Raw genomic sequence first — 16,510 nt, 5'->3', positions numbered from 1 at the left:
GCTTGCTGGGTCTGTATTGTCTGCACTTTCCTATGTAACAGGATTGTCTCATGTACAAATGTCATTGTTGAAGTCTTTTCATATTTGAAACTGGGATTTGGGGTTGTCCTCATTTCCCTGTAAACTGGTTGAACGGTAGGGTTTGGGGCCTGGCTTTGCTGCTCCTCTCCCTGTATACAGCTGTAAATGTTAACTGTTTTTCTGTAAACTCTTTTGTAATTGTTTAATAAAATTTAAGAAAACAGTAGTGTCAGAAGTTCTGATCATTTTGAGAGCTGGCTCTGAGGAAACTGGAGCAGTATCAAGGATTTTCCACATGTAAATAAAGAGTGACTTAGTGATGGGTTACTGGCTTCTGAAGTTATTTCACTTGTCTCGATGTCATCAACCAGGAAATTAATTTGTATTTTTTAATATTGTGATTGATTTGTTTTTGGGAATCAGAAAATGTGTAATGTTATTTTCCTTGATTATGTTTGTGGATCAGAATCCATTCTAAACCAATACATCGTCTGTTGAGGGTGCATTTTAGCAATAAGGCCTTTATTTTATCATTTGCTACTTTTTACTTAGTTGTGTGTTCAATTGATTGGCTGTTTGAAGTCAGATAATATGAGGGCTGGAATAGGAACTTCCTTTCATGACTGCTGCAGAATGCTCATGTGCATGCGTTTGCAAAGCTCAAAGCCCATTCCCCTCTGTCTGCTTGCCTGTATGACTGTTCAAATATGGCAGTTCTTGTGCCTTGCTTGATGTTAATCAAGAATTGACCTTTTTAAAGTATGAGTGTTTTCATTGCCACAGTGGAAAACCGTGATGAATTAACAGTGTACTTAAACCAACTGTTGGAGAGCAAGCCACCGCAATCTGATAAGCTGCCAACTGCACAGAAAAAGGGTCTGCATCGTTTTCGTGCTGCTGCACATGCCACACGGGACCTGGTCTCTCTGGCACACAAAGCAAAAGAACTTGACATTCAAAGTTAGTTTGGCATCATTTTTAAAAGAAATTTTACAATGACTTTAAGAGCACTTTTAAGGGGTAACCTTACCAGGGTTAACCCAGGGAAGGCAATGGCCTTGTGAAATTAGCACAGGACTATTAATCCAGAGACACAGCTAATGTTCTGGGGACCCAGGTTTGAATTCTGCCACGGCAGATGGAGGAATTTGAATTCAATAAAAATTTGGATTGAAGAGTCTAATGATGACTCCATTCATTCCAATGAATCCATTGTCGACTGCCAGAAAAACCCATCTGGTTTACTAGCGTCAAAACTGCTGTCCCTCCCTGGTCTGGCCTACAGCAGTCTGGACACTTACCTGCCCTCTGAGTAATTGGGTTTGGGCATTAAGTGCTGGCCTAGCCAACAATGCCCACATCCCATGAATTAATTTTAAAAAAACCTTGAAATTCATGTAGGATGTCTGTGCTTCTTTTAAAAATACCCTTTGGCAGAGCAATTGCAATTATAACAAAATGTGTTCACAAACCAGGAATTTTTGAAAAGTTTTAATCCATTTGCTGAAGCATGCTGGGCTGTTAATGATCTCTAAAGCTAACTGAACTCCATCAGTTGAAGTTCTAACCTCAACTCCCTCTCTATCCCTTACTTTCTTTCTTTACTTATTGTTGAACAAATGAAAATATGTCTGAAAGAAGTGATGATGTTTACTGTAGTTCAAGATATTTTGCCCTTTTGTTTGTGTTTAATTTATGCACAGTCACTGTTTAAAAATAGTTTCTCACGGTTTTATGATCGTTGCATCAGGACTAGTTGACTCTTGACAAAAGAGCTGAACTCCAGAGTTGAATGAGAGTGATTGTCCTTGATGTCAAGGCAGCATTTGACTGAGTGTGGTATCAAGACCCTACCAAAGCTAGTCAGTGAGAATCAAGAGGGAAACCTCTCCCCTGGTTGAAGTCATACCCAAGACAGAGAAAGATGCTTGTGATTCTTGGACATCAATCATTGCAGTTCGAAGACATCGGTGTAATATAGTGTCCCAGGTCCATCTGTCTTCAGCTGCTTCCATCGATTACTTTCCCTCTGACATAATATCAGAAATGGAGCTGCTCACTGAGCAATGTTCAGCACCATTCATGATTCCTCAGATACTAAAGAAGTTTATGTCCTTGGGCATCATGTCCTGGACAACATGCAGGTTTGGGCTGATATTTGGCAATTAAGTTGTCACACAAGTACCAGGCAATGACCATCTCCAACAAGAAAAAATTTAACCATCTATCCTTGATATTCAATAGTGCTAGATAACTTAATCAAAATCCTGGAAATTACCATTGACTAGGAAACGAGCTAGTGTCAAACAGGGTGGCACAGGAGAGTTGATGTTTTTGGCAAAAGACCTTCCTGACATTCCTGATGAAGGGCTTATGCCCGAAACATCAACTCCTCTGCTCCTCGGATGCTGCCTGACCTGCTGTGCTTTCCCAGTGCCACCCATTTCAACTCTGACTCTCCAGCATTTGCAGTCCTCGCTTTCTCCCAGGAACTGAACTGGATCAATCATATAAGTACTATGACTACAAGAGTAGGCCAGAGGCCAAGAATCCTGCAATAAGGAACTTGCCGCTTGACTTCCCAAAGCATTGATGTCAGTGGCATCTGTAAGGTGCACTGCAACAACTCACCACAGCCTCTTTGACAACAGGCCCATGACCTCTGCCATTCAGAAAGACAAGAGCTGTGGATACATAAGCAAACCACATATGCAAGCTCCCCTACTAGCAACATACCTTCTTGACCTGGAACTAGATAGCAACAATGAAGAAGTACCACTATGAACAGCCTTCCTTAATAGGCAGTTCAACACCACCTTCTTGATAGTAACTAGTGACAGGCGAGAATTGCTGGCCTAACCAGTGCACTTGTATCCTTTGAATGTATTTAAAGAAAAGTTTGACGTTCCTTCGTCCTTTTCTGATTTGTTATTTCTCCCAAGTTGTTACAAATACCAATTGTTCTCCTCTAATTTAACAGCACTTTTACAGAAATTCATTTAATAATTCATGTTTCTTGGTTTTTGTTAGTAGATTATTTCAATTGTTGTTGATTTTGAGCAGGATTTCTGTTATTCACGTTGGACATCTACACAATTCAAGAGGTTCAGTTCAGACAATTTGTGAGTACAATAAATGTACAAGATATAAGGTAAACATACAGAGCTTTGGGGATGGAGCAGTAGGGTCAAGCTAATTTTATGGTTCTGTTAAAGAGTTGGCACAGGTGATGGGCCAAATGGCCGCCTGTGCAATAAGATATAGAATGGACACAATGTGAGGTTGCATGTTAAAACTGAAATGTAAGATACCAATAGCAGAATACTGTAGATGCTGGTGAGCTGAAATGAAATAAGGTGTTGGAAAAGCTCAGCAGGTCTGGAAGCGTCTGTGGAGGGAGAAACAGTGTTTAAACTTCAAATCCAGTATGACTCTTAGTAATTGAAAGTGCTGGAAAATTGTGTTTTTTCATGCTCTTGGCAGAGGGGGAAGATGAGCAAGTGGAGCAAGATGTTGAGTGTGCCCAAAGTAAAAAAAAAGATTGTAAGTGAGAAAGAAATATGTAAAATAGGTGTAAATATTATTCGTCAAAAGGAGAAAAGAGTTCTCTCTATTGAGAGCAAAGTGAACAAAATATCCCTGAGGAAGGATGAGAGACCAAATGGAGACTGGATGACTGCTTTGTGGAACACCTATCTTCACAGGAATGACGTTGACATTTCATTTGCTTATCATTTCAAGTCACCACCTTGCTCCCATGCTCACATTTCTATCTTTGGACTGCTACAGTGTTCCAATAAAGCTCAACACAAGCAGCTGGAACAACACATTATTTTTCAGTTAGACATTTTGTAGCCTTTAGGACACAAGACTGAGATTCACAACTTTAGAGTAAATTTTTCTTATACTCCTGGCCGTGTCTTGCTTGTGTTTTGTTGACTTTGCTTTCTGTAGACTGGATCTATTTTCTGTTTCTCGGCTATCATTGACACCTGTTTTACATAGCTATCACTCCTTTATCACCATTATCACTTTTGTCAGTTTGCTCTGGGAATGTTCACCACCTGTCCCACTTATTCCCCTCCCACCCCCCCCGCCCCACCCCCCCCCCCCCCCCGCCATTATAACTAGCATTAAAAAAACACCACTTTCAAGCTTTTTTTAAGTTCTGAAGAATTGTTTCTCTTTCCTCAGATATTGCCAGACCTGCTGAGTTTCTCCAGTACTTTTATTTCATATTCTCTCTCGAGAACTAAATATTTGTTCTGATTAATTCAAATGATAATTTGAATGTAAAAATGATAAGTTTATTTCTGTTTATATTGTAGATGTCTCTCTTTATCTACCCAGCAGCTTGTTAACTATCACCAATCCATCACAGAGTTCTTTGTCTGTTTCTTCAGGCCAGACAAAAGACAATGGAGAGGTAATAACTTCTTTTTGTTGTATAAACTTGTGTTTACTGTAAGAGTTGGTTCTGGGGCTACATTTTTTGAAGTATGTGGTTTGGGGAAGGAATAATACTGAGGTCAATTGCTTTGGATTATTTATCAGTGATAAAATTGTGAGGATTTGTAATTGGGCCCCACAAGCAGCTCAGTTATAGAGGAAACATTTAGATTACAAGTTAGAGATGTTGTTTACAAAGTTAATACCAAGAAATACAAAGTTAAGCTCGGAAAGGGAAACAATGAGAGGCTAATAGAAATGGAAACAACCTCTAGGAAATGTTACCAAAGACAGATTTGGGCATTTTACTAGAAAACACTTGGACAACACCAGGTTAGTAATCGTGAATAGAGCAAACAGGATATATTGTTCGGGGAACATTCACATATATGAATTTGGACCAGGAGGTTGTGACTAAAGCCGACTTCACTACTCAATAAGGTCATGGCTGATCTGATTACACGACTTTCCCACCCATCCGAAATTATGTTTCACTTCTTACTTGTTAAGAATCTACTACCTCTGCATTATAGACATGCAAAGAGTCTGCTTCCATCACCTTTTGAGGAAGAAAGTGCCAAAGATTCATGACCCTTGGAGAAAAAAAATTCTCACCTCCATCTTAAATGGGTGACCCTTTAATTTGAAAGATAACGCCTCATTTTAGACTCTCCCATGAGAGGAAATCTCCTTTCCACATCCACACTGTGAAGGTCCCTCCAGATTTGTGTTGAAATCAAGTCAACTCTTGCTCCTCTTATACCTAGCAGTTACAAAATTAGCTTGCCTAACCTTTCCTCTTAACACAACCAACCCAATTCAGACATTAATCTAGCAGGACTTCTCTGAATTACTTGTGCTGCATTTACATTCTTCATTGAACGCAGGCAATAATGCAATAAACAGTATCCCAGATGTGATTTCAGTAATGCACTATGTAATTGAAGCATAACCTCTATCTTTGTTTTCAATTCCCCCTAAAATCAACAGTAAATTTTTGTTTGCTTTCTTATTGCTTGTTTTACCTGCAATTCAACATCCTGGAGGTTATATTTGACCAGAAACTGAACTGGACTAGCCATATCAATACTGTCGACAAGAATAGGTCAGTGGTTCAGAATCCTGCAATGAGTAACTCATCTTCTGATTATCCAAACCCTGTCCACTATCTACAAAGAACAAGTCAGAAGTGTGATGGATTGCTTCCCACTTTCTGAGATGCATGCAGCTCCAACAAGAAGGTTTATACCAACCAGAACAAAGCAGTCCACTTGATTAGGACCATATTCACAATCATTCACTTGCTCCACCAGAGTTGTGGACCATTTACAACATGCATTGCAGAAATTTACAAAGGCTATTTAGACAGCACACCCTAAACCCATGGCCTGTAGCATCGTGCTTTAGGACACCCAGTTCCCTCTGTATCTCTGAGCTCTGCAATTTCTCATCATTGTGACATGGTTTCTTTCTGCTAAAATGGACAAATCTCTATTGTTTTCAAGTTATACTCCATTTACCAGACCTTTTGCCCACTTACTTAACCAGTCTGTCACAAACCTACTGTTTATAGCTTGCTTGCATCCTCTCTATAACATACTTTAGCAACCGTACCTTTGATCTATTCATTCAAGTAATTTAAATAACTTGTAAAAATTTGATGCACTTGCACTGATAGCTGCGAAATGCTACTGATTTACATTTTATCAACCTGAAAATGATCCATTTATGACTACTATCTTTCCAGTTAACTGGCTTATCTCTCTCCAGTTTGTCAACCCGAGAAAGTAAGTTTTTATTTTCTGTAATGACCCTTGTATGTAGCACCAAATGCTTTCTAGTGTTTGAAATAAAATACATCCACCTTTTGTCCACAACACGTTACTACTGCAAAGAATTACAATAAATTGGTTAATTTCCCTTTCACGGAACAAAGTAAAAATCTTTCTGAGAATTGATTTGTACAATATCTTAGGTGCATTTTCAGTCTCCAAAGATATTAAGGGATGTGAAATTAGCACCCTGATCAGCAATAGCAAAGCAAGTTTAAGGGACACAATGATCATTACTGTCACTATGAAGGACCCCAACAGACGTTTAAGAGACTGCTAGCTTGATTAAGGTGTTCGATCCTAAGGCAAAATGAACAGACAATTGTGCTCTTTAAAGCTCACCTTTGTGACATTCTACATTGTTATGGACATGAAATAAATGCATCTTTTTGTTATTTGGATTTCTGAAGGAACTTGAACTTAAGGCTGTAGAGCAGAAGCAAACTTCTAGTTACAGTGACAAACATATTCTATCCACCAATGTACTCAAAATGAGCATTTATTGGAAATGCAGTTGACTGTTGGAAACAGGCCAGACAGAAACTTAATCAGATTTTGGGGGAATTGTGAAGAGCAAATTGGTTGAGAGTCACTAATAAAATGATTTGAATTGGAAAGGTGCATCTGATTTGACTGGATTTTGCAACCATTAATGAAACAATGCCACTTGCTGCTGACCTCAAAGAGAAATGATCATCAACTAGTGGCATGGATTTCCCTTTTCAGGTGCGAGTTTAAACTTGGCATTTAAGGCAAGTCAATCTCCAAGAGTTTAGCAGCAGTGATGTTGGTAAACATTACATTGAAGTATTCTAATAGTTAGCAAATCTAGAATTAAAAGTATTGATTGTCATTCTTGTACCATGGAAGGTTGTCTTGCACCTAGGGCTGACTTGTCCTTCTTTGCTTTGCCCATGATGAAAGAAATGTCTCCTCATGATGTAGTGAAGCTGTTACCTCCCTGATACATTGGTGTATTGCAAATGGGCAATTTTGTTTATAAAGGGACAGGAGCAGGCTGTTCAGCACAGTGAGCCTGGCCCGCCATTTTAGATCGTGGCTGAACATCTCCTCGATGACACTTTCCTGCACTATCGCCAATTTGTCAATGTCATTAGTCTTCATAAACCTATCAATTTCTGTCTTGAAACTGCGCAATGACTAAGCTTCCGCAACCCTCTGAGTTAGAACATTCAGAAGATTCCTTAACGTCAGAATTAAGAAAATCTTTCTGATCTCCGTCTTTCTGATCTCCTTTTTTGTGAGATCTATCTCATACTTCTAGCATCACCAGACAGGGGAAACGTTCTATCTACATCCACCTTGCCATGTCATGAACGAATTTGTAAGTTTCAGTGAGATCACCTTGCAGTCATAGAATCATAGAAATGTATAGCATGGAAACAGATCCTTTGGTTCAACTCATCCATGCCGATCAGGTATCCCACCCCAATCTAGTCCCACACGCCAGCAACCAGCCCATATCCCTCCAAACCCTTCCGACTCATATAGCCATCCAGATGCCTTTTAAATGTTGCAATTGTACTAGCCTCCACCACTTCCTCTGGCAATTCATTCCAGTCTGGCTGTATATTCCTCTGCATGAAAAAGTTGCCCCTTAGGTCTCTTATAAGTTTCCCCTCTCACCCTAAACCTATACCCTCTTGTTCTGGACTCCCCCACCCCAGGGAAGAGACTTTGTTTATTTATCCTATCCATGCCCTTCATGATTTTGTAAATCTCTATAAAGTCACTCCTCAGCTTCTGATGCTCCAGGGAAAACAGCCCCAGCCTATTCAACCTCTCCCTATAGCTCAAATCCTCCAACCCTGGCAACATCTGTAAATCTCTTTTGGACCCTTTCAAATTTCACAACATCCTTCTGATAGGAAGGAGACCAGAATTGCACACAATATTCCAAAAGTGGCCGAACCAATGTCCTGTACAGCTGCAACATGACCTCCCAACTCCTGTACTCAGTACTCTGACCAATAAAGGAAAGCATACTGACCGCCGCCTTCACTATTCTATCTACCTGCGACTCCACTTTCAAGGAACTGTGAACCTGCACTCCAAGGTCTCCTTGTTCGCTTCCAAATATATAAGTCCTGCTAAGTTTTGCTGTCCCAAAATGCAGAACCTCACATTTAACTGAAATAAACTCCATCTGCCACTTCTCAGCCCATTAGCCCATCTGGTCCAGATCCTGTTGTAATCTGAGGTAGTGTTCTTCGCTCTCCACTACACTCCAATATTGGTGTCATCTGCAAACTTACTAACTGTACCTGTTATGCCCATATCCAAATCAGTTATACAAATGATCAAAAGTTGTGGACCCAGCGCCGATCCTTGTGGCACTCCACTGGTCACAGGCTTCCGGTCTGAAAAAGAATCCACCACCCTCTGGCTTCTACCTTTTTTGAGTCAGTTCTGTATCCAAATGGCTAGTTCTCCTTGTAGTCCATGAGACCTAACCTTGCTAACCAGTCTCCCATGGGGAACCTTATCGAACACTTTACTGAAGTCCATACAGATCACATCTACCACAGCAACTACCATTCTTTTTAATAGATGCACTGCTATGGATGTCAGTAGTTCTTCACACTCTGCTCCTCCCTTTTTAAATGGTGGAGTTATATTTGCTCCCTAGCAGTCAGCAGGAACCTTTCCAGTGTCTATAGAATTTCACGAGATTGTAATTATTGAGCTTTGCTATCTCTATCTCTACTGCTACTTCCTTCCGCACTCTGGATGAAGCTCATTTAATCCAGCAGATTGTCTATACTTAATCCAGCTAATTTTCCAAATGCTATCTCTTTGCGAATACTAATTCTTTGTAACTTTTCAGTTTCATATGTCCCTTAGTCACCTAGTATTTCTGGGAACATTTCTGTGTTTCCTTAGAAGACTAGCTCAAAGAAACTATCTCTTTTCTCCACATTGCCCATTATAAATTCTCATAAGTCAATTGTAATGGACTGATATTTATCCTAACAAACCTTTTTCCTTTCACGTATCAATAGAAGCTTTTACAATCTGGCAGTATATTCCTCGCTGGTTGCGAGGAATTTAATTTATAATTGGTATGAGGATGGCAACATGTCACTCGTGAAGGCTGTATATGTTGCTCATTCCTACTTGCTTTTCATTGATTTTTTTATAGCATCTGAGTGATCAATCATTGACAAACAGCCCAAATAGGGATAGCTGGTTCTCTTGCTTGAAGGTCATTTATGATTTGAGTCTGTATGGCAATTATAAATTATAAAAATAAAATTAACTTTCTGTACCTATGCTAATGGAAACCACGGAAGTTGTGTGAGTGTAGTCGTGAAATATCTGAATTCATAATTTTGATTTCATTCTCATTCTGTATCAGTATCCAACGGTCACTACTACAAAGGATTGGCCGAAGGCTGCCTCTGGTGAAATAGATTGCAAAGCCTTGGTTGAACAATTAAAAACGTGCTCAAACTTACATGAACAGTTCGAAATAATCAATGTAATATATATGACAAAGTAAGGTTTTTCATTTTTCAAAAATATATTAAATATTTTTCAGATGCTTAACATGTGGTTTGATTTTAATCAATACCTTCCTGTTCTATTTGTAGAGGTATAGATTGGGATACAAATATGACTGATGATCCTCGCACCACTATCCGTGACCTCCTAATGGAGCTTTACACAAAAGCTGGCAATGCTCACCAATGGGGACTAATCCGTTACATATCTGGCATGCTCCAAAAAAAGATTGAAGAACTTGATGAGGTAGTTAAAAGTTCAGTCCTTCACATTGTACATAATAGTGTCATGTATAGTAATTTCAACACTTTCCAAGTCTGAAATCTGTTGGCATGCCACATATTCACTTGACCTTTTCTGTCAATACAGTGCATATTTTGTTTGCATTACAATTTATATTGTCAATGACTTGTGTATGTTAATGTTGTAATAGAACTGGAGTACAATTGTATGATTACTTCTAACTGCTCTGAGCATTTGTGAAGTTCTATTTTCATCGCAATGTGGAACTGAGTTTTTACATCTATTTTATATTTGTTTTCGACAGCTTTGGGTTTTACTGTTATTTTAATCTCTTTTTGTCTTACAAAAGTAGTGATTCTGGACAACAGCTGTCTTCAACCTTTTGATATGTAGATTACTTGACTACTCTGAAATCGGTTTAGCTCAGTTGTTGGTTTATAGAGCACTGTGATGCCAACAGTGTGGGTTCAATTCTATTACCAGTTTCAGATGACCATGAAGGACTCCTTCTCAACCTCTTCCCTTGTTCAGTTGCCCTCAGGTTAAATCACCACTAGTCACTTCTCTCTCTCTCTCTCTCTCTCTCTCTCTCTCTCTCTCTCTCTCTCTCTCCATGAGAGAGCAGCCCCTATGGTCTAATAAGACCATACCGACACAACCAACAACTTGACCACTTATCATGGTGTCAACCTGGAAACAACTTAACCACTTATCATGGTGTCAATCTGGAGACCGAGTGTTAGCTTGTTATTTGATTGTGTAAGATATCACAACTGAGCCTTAGCATTATTTGTGTTTAGACTTTACAAGCAATTACTTAATGATTAGATTCCCTACAGTGTGGAAACAGACCCTTCGGCCCAACAAGGAGAAAGTGAGGACTGTAAATGCTGGAGATCAGAGCTGAAAAATGTGTTGCTGGAAAAGCACAGCAGGTCAGGCAGCATCAAAGGAGCAGGAGAATTGACGTTTCGGGCATAAGCCCTTCTTCAGGAATAAGGAGGGTGTGCCAAGCAGGCTAAGATAAAAAGTAGGAAAGAAGGGCTTATGCCCTAAACATCGATTCTCCTGCTCCTTTAATGCTGCCTGACTTGCTGCGCTTTTCCAGCAACACATTTTTGAGCTTTGGCCCAACAAGTCTTCAATTCTTCGAGGAGGTGACCAAGCATGTGGATGAGGGTAGAGCAGTGGATGTAGTGTACATGGATTTTAGTAAGGCATTTGATAAGGTTCCCCATGGTAGGGTTATGCGGAAAGTCAGGAGGCATGGGATAGAGGGAAATTTGGCCAATTGGATAGAAAACTGGCTAACCGGTAGAAGTCAGAGAGTGGTGGTAGATGGTAAATATTCAGCATGGAGTCCAGTTACAAGTGGAGTTCCGCAGGGATCAGTTCTGGGTCCTCTGCTGTTTGTAATTTTTATTAATGACTTAGAGGAGGGAGTCGAAGGGTGGGTCAGTAAATTTGCAGATGATACAAAGATAGGTGGAGTTGTGGACAATGAGGAGGGCTGTTGTCGGCTGCAGAGGGACTTAGATAGGATGCAGAGCTGGGCTGAGGAGTGGCAGATGGAGTTCAACCCTGCCAAGTGTGAGGTTGTCCATTTTGGAAGAACAAATAAGAATGCGGAATACAGGGTTAATGGTAGGGTTCTTGGTCAGGTGGAGGAGCAGAGGGATCTTGGGGTCTATGTACATAGATCTTTGAAGGTTGCCACTCAGGTGGATAGAGTTTGTAAGAAGGCCTATGGAGTATTATCGATCATTAGCAGAGGGATTGAATTCAAGAGTCGTGAGGTGATGTTGCAGCTGTACAGGACTTTGGTTAGGCCACATTTGGAGTACTGTGTGCAGTTCTGGTCGCCTCACTTTAGGAAAGATGTGGAAGCTTTGGAGAGGGTGCAGAGAAGATTTACCAGGATGTTGCCTGGAATGGAGAGTAGGTCGTACGAGGATAGGTTGAGAGTTCTCGGCCTTTTCTCGTTGGAACGGCGAAGGATGAGGGGTGACTTGATCGAGGTTTATAAGATGATCAGAGGAATAGATAGAGTAGACAGTCAGAAACTTTTTCCCCGGGTACAACAGAGTGTTACAAGGGGACATAAATTTAAGGTGAAGGGTGGAAGGTATAGGGGAGATGTCAGGGGTGGGTTCTTTACCCAGAGAGTGGTGGGGGCATGGAATGCGCTGCCCGAGGGAGTGGTAGAGTCAGATTCATTGGCGACCTTTAAGCGGCATTTGGATAGGTACATGGATGGGTGCTTAATCTAGGATAGAAGTTCGGCACAACATCGTGGGCCGAAGGGCCTGTTCTGTGCTGTATTGTTCTATGTTCTATGTTCTATGTTCTAAGTCCACACTGACCCTCCGAAGAACAACCCACCCAGACCCATTCCACTACATTCACCCCTGACTAATGCACCTAACACTGCAGGCAATTTAGCATGGCCAATTCACCTAACCTGCACATCTTTGGACTGTGGAAGGAAACTGGAGCACCTGGAAGAAACCCACGCAAATGCTGGGAGAACGTGCAAACTCCACACAGTTGCCCAAGGCAGGCAGTTGTTCAAGGCGGGAATTGAAACTAGGTCTCTTGTGCTGTGAGGCAGCAGTGCTAACCACTGAGCCACCATGCAGCCCATTTACTAATAACTAGGGATGGTAAATCTTGGCTGTATTTGAAACCATATGAAAGTTCCACTGCTACCTTGACTGAGATTGATCACCTTACAAATCCCTGATCAGTCTTGTATAGTCTGACATATGGCATGTTTTCTCATAAACAACAAAACAATCCAATACTTTGCTGAGCTATTGAAACGTTTTCATTGTCGGTAAGTTAAGCAATAACTGGTAGTAAATTATTGCTTTTATAGTATATAATATTTGCATTTTTATATAACTTCATTTTTGATGCAATCTATCACAGGCTTGCACAACACTCTTATCAAATCAGAAGCATCTTACTGTTGGCCTTCCACCTGAACCACGAGAGAGAACAATTTCAGCGTGAGTACTTCACTGAAGACTGGTTATTCGGTCATATTATGTTGAAATAGTTATGAAATCAATTTATAATATTTCTTTCTTATTAGACCTTTGCCACTTAATGAACTTACAAAATTGATTGAAGAAGCTAGCGAACAAAATGTCAGTTTGGTCATCCTCACACAGGTTAGTTCATGCAACAAAGCACTGTTAATGAGTCCTGTTTGAAATCCATATTTATATACAGTTGGATTTAATGGCCAATTCATATTTCTCCCTTGTTGTCAATGGATAACTTGCTGAGTTTGGCACAACGTCCTGTTGGATACCAAATCTTGAGTCAGAAAGTTCAGCTTGGATAATTTGTGAATAAAATTAAAGTACCAGGATTGTTTTGATACTTAATGTTCCTTATTAACCTACTGCTAAGATGTCTCTCATATATTATAGAGTCATAGAGATATACAGCACGGAAACAGACCCTTCGGTCCAACTCGTCCATGCTGATTAGATATCCCAACCCAATCTAATCCCACCTGCAGCACCTGGCCCATATCCCTCATACATTGATGTATGTTATCTATGATGTATTTTCTAAGGGTTGGAATTACTGAATTGATTCTCAAATTAACATTTACATTCCAAGTCTGATTTCAAATAAAATGAGCCACCTGAAGAGGAAAGAATCAGCATATGTGTGAATGCTGAAACAAATTTTGATGGTATTAACACATTTTTTAAAAAAAGTTTTCTGGTATGCATTGTGGTGTTACTGAGGTGTACTAAGTTTAGCAATTAGGTAAAAACAAGGACTGCAGATGCTGGAAACCAGATTCTAGATTAGAGTGGTGCTGGAAAAGCACAGCAGTTCAGGCAGCATCCGGGGAGCAGGAAAATTGACGTTTCGGGCAAAAACCATTACCATAGAAGTAATGTTTACATGAATCATCCGAAATGCCTAAGAGGACTGCTGGAGAGTAATATCCATATTTCTAATGCCCAGTGGTTGGTCTTTCCATATTTTTCTGGTACATATATCTAAGTATTGTCTCAAGTTTAAAACCATACAGATTGCTGTTCCATAGCACAAAATAATCTTGTTGCTTTGGACTGTACCCAATCGTACAATATATTCATAGAGCAAGTTTAGAGAATCTAGGATTGCTGTCTTTCGGACAGAAAATTTTTGGGAAATTTACTTGGAGCATTCAAATCATGAATAATTTTGATGGAGTAAATGAAGAGAAACCTTGTTTCACTGGTATCAGAATTTGTAACCAAAGACACATTTCATTTAAGTTTAGTAAAAAAACAAGTCCAGAGGCGAGATGAGGATTGAAAAACTACACATTGAGTAATATTGATCAGGAACATACTGTCTGAAGATCGAAGGAACTAGATTTTTAATAAAAACTTTTCAAAAGGAAAGGCTTCTTCAAATAAAAAGGGCTCTAGGAAAAGAGCAGGGGAGTGGGACTGATTGAATATCTCTTTCAAATAGCACACAGGAGTTAAATATAGTGCAGTACTTTTTCTATGCAGTAAAATTCTATTCTAACTTTATTTGTACAGTAAATTAGCTGCTTTATGTTTATACACTTTTGTTTTGATAGGAAATTGTGGTTTACCTCGCAATGTACATAAGGACAGAACCCAGTTTGTTTGCTGAAATGTTCCGACTGCGTACTGGATTAATTATCCAGGTCATGGCAACTGAGCTGGCCAATTCTCTCAAGTGTTCAGGTAAAGCTTCTCAGAAGCATCCACAAACTCTGACTCAAGATGGTAGAATATACCTACTTCTGAAAGTTTTACAATCAAACTTTGAGTTGCTATGTTCAGAGTTCATCCAAGAAAGCACTTTGTGGGCACAGAGGGAAATAATTTATAGATGTCTTTAGATTTTTCCAAGTGTGGAAAACTTTTCCTTGTCGTCCAAATAAATAATGTTGTCTCAGTACTCATAAATGCCATTAGTAAATTGGAACATTTGCATAATTGTTTTTAAGTGCTCCCATATGCAAAGACTGGATCCATTTCAGTTAATATTCCTTTTTTCTCCAAAAGCAGATTGGACTGAAGAGCACCCTATTATATCAAATTCTACGTATTTTTTAAAAAAGTATAGTTTCTAATGTCCATATTTTACTTTCTTCTACAAAGAATCCTAGTTCAATGAAATGCTGTCAGGGTGTAGGAAAATTCCCAAATTTTGTTTATTTTTTACATTCTAAACAACTGCAACAGCTTTACTGCCTGTGAGCTGAAGGATGTTATTGCTAGGTCTGTAGTCCCTTTGTCTTTTCTATTCCTAATACTCTCATAGTGGCAAGCATATCTCTAATGAATTGCCAGTTTCTATTGTTCAACAAAATATAAAAGATAGCGTAATGTAGTCTTGGCAATCCTGCCAACCTTCTGTTCCAGTCAACCCTGTCCGGCTCTGTTTTTGCCTCATTGAATCAGCTTTACTCTCATTGATTTTTCTTACTGAAATCCATATACACCACATCAACCGCTTTACCCTCATCCACCTGTTTGGTCACCATCTCTAAGAACTCAATAAGGTTTGCGAGGCATGACCTACCCTTCACAAAACCGTGTTGACTATCCCTAATCAACTTATTCCTTTCTAGATGATTATGAATCCTATCTTTTTCCAATACTTTTCCCACAACCAAAGTAAGGCTCGTTAGTCTATAGTTACCAGGATTGTCTCTACTCCCCTTATTGAACAAGGCAACAATATTTGCTATCCTCCAGTCTTCTGGCACTATTCCTGTAGACAATGATGACATAAAGATCAAAGCCAAAGGCTCTGCAATCTCCACCCTGGCTTCCCAGAGAATATTGGGATAAATCCCAACCAGCCCAGGGGACTTATCTGTTTTTGCACTTTCCAGAATTGCAAACACCACCTCCTTATGCACTTCAATCCCATCTAGTCTAGTAGCCTGTGTCTCAGTATTCTCCTTGACAACATTGTCTTTTTCTAGTGTGAATACTGACAAAAAGTATTCATTTAGTGCTTCCCTATCTCCTCTGACTCCACGCACAACTTCCCACTACTATGCTTGATTGCCTAGTCTTACTCCAGTTACGGTGGCTCAGTGGTTAGCACTGCTGCCTCACAGCACCAGGGACCTGGGTTCAATTTGCCACCTGTCTGTGTAGAGTTTGCACATTCTCCCTGTGTCTGCATGGGTTTCCTCTGGGTGGTCTGGTTTCCTCCCAAAGTCCAAAGATGCGTAGGTCAGATGAATTGGCCATGCTAAATTGCCCATAGTATTAGATGCATTAGTCAGGGGCAAATATAGGATTGGGGAATGGATCTGGGTGGGTTACTTTTTGGAGACATGCTGCGCCAAATGGCCTGTTTCCATACTATAGGAAATTAATAATTCTTTTATTCCTGATGTACCAATAGGGTTTTCCTTGACCCTATCCGCC

General features: G+C 39.9%; 1 protein-coding gene across 9 annotated transcripts in view; it reads left to right on the top strand.

Annotated features, from left to right (window-relative positions):
• phka1a (phosphorylase kinase, alpha 1a (muscle)) overlaps positions 1–16,510 on the top strand; it is a 111,253-nt gene that overhangs the window by 70,999 nt on the left and 23,744 nt on the right. For 8 of the 9 annotated variants that reach the window (XM_072594942.1, XM_072594941.1, XM_072594946.1 and 5 more), the window contains 7 exons: positions 805–981; positions 4,350–4,447; positions 9,682–9,821; positions 9,917–10,073; positions 13,002–13,081; positions 13,168–13,246; positions 14,674–14,803. In XM_072594942.1, coding sequence (XP_072451043.1) covers positions 805–981; positions 4,350–4,447; positions 9,682–9,821; positions 9,917–10,073; positions 13,002–13,081; positions 13,168–13,246; positions 14,674–14,803 — 861 coding nt within the window. The remainder of the gene's footprint in view (positions 1–804; positions 982–4,349; positions 4,448–9,681; positions 9,822–9,916; positions 10,074–13,001; positions 13,082–13,167; positions 13,247–14,673; positions 14,804–16,510) is intronic. The other variant, XM_072594947.1, reaches the window with a different exon arrangement.

Source organism: Chiloscyllium punctatum, chromosome 25 (assembly GCF_047496795.1).
Source record: "Chiloscyllium punctatum isolate Juve2018m chromosome 25, sChiPun1.3, whole genome shotgun sequence".
Taxonomy (NCBI): Eukaryota; Metazoa; Chordata; class Chondrichthyes; order Orectolobiformes; family Hemiscylliidae; genus Chiloscyllium; species Chiloscyllium punctatum.
The sequence above is the reverse complement of the archived record's forward strand: the minus strand, read 5'-3'. Positions and strand labels throughout refer to the sequence as shown.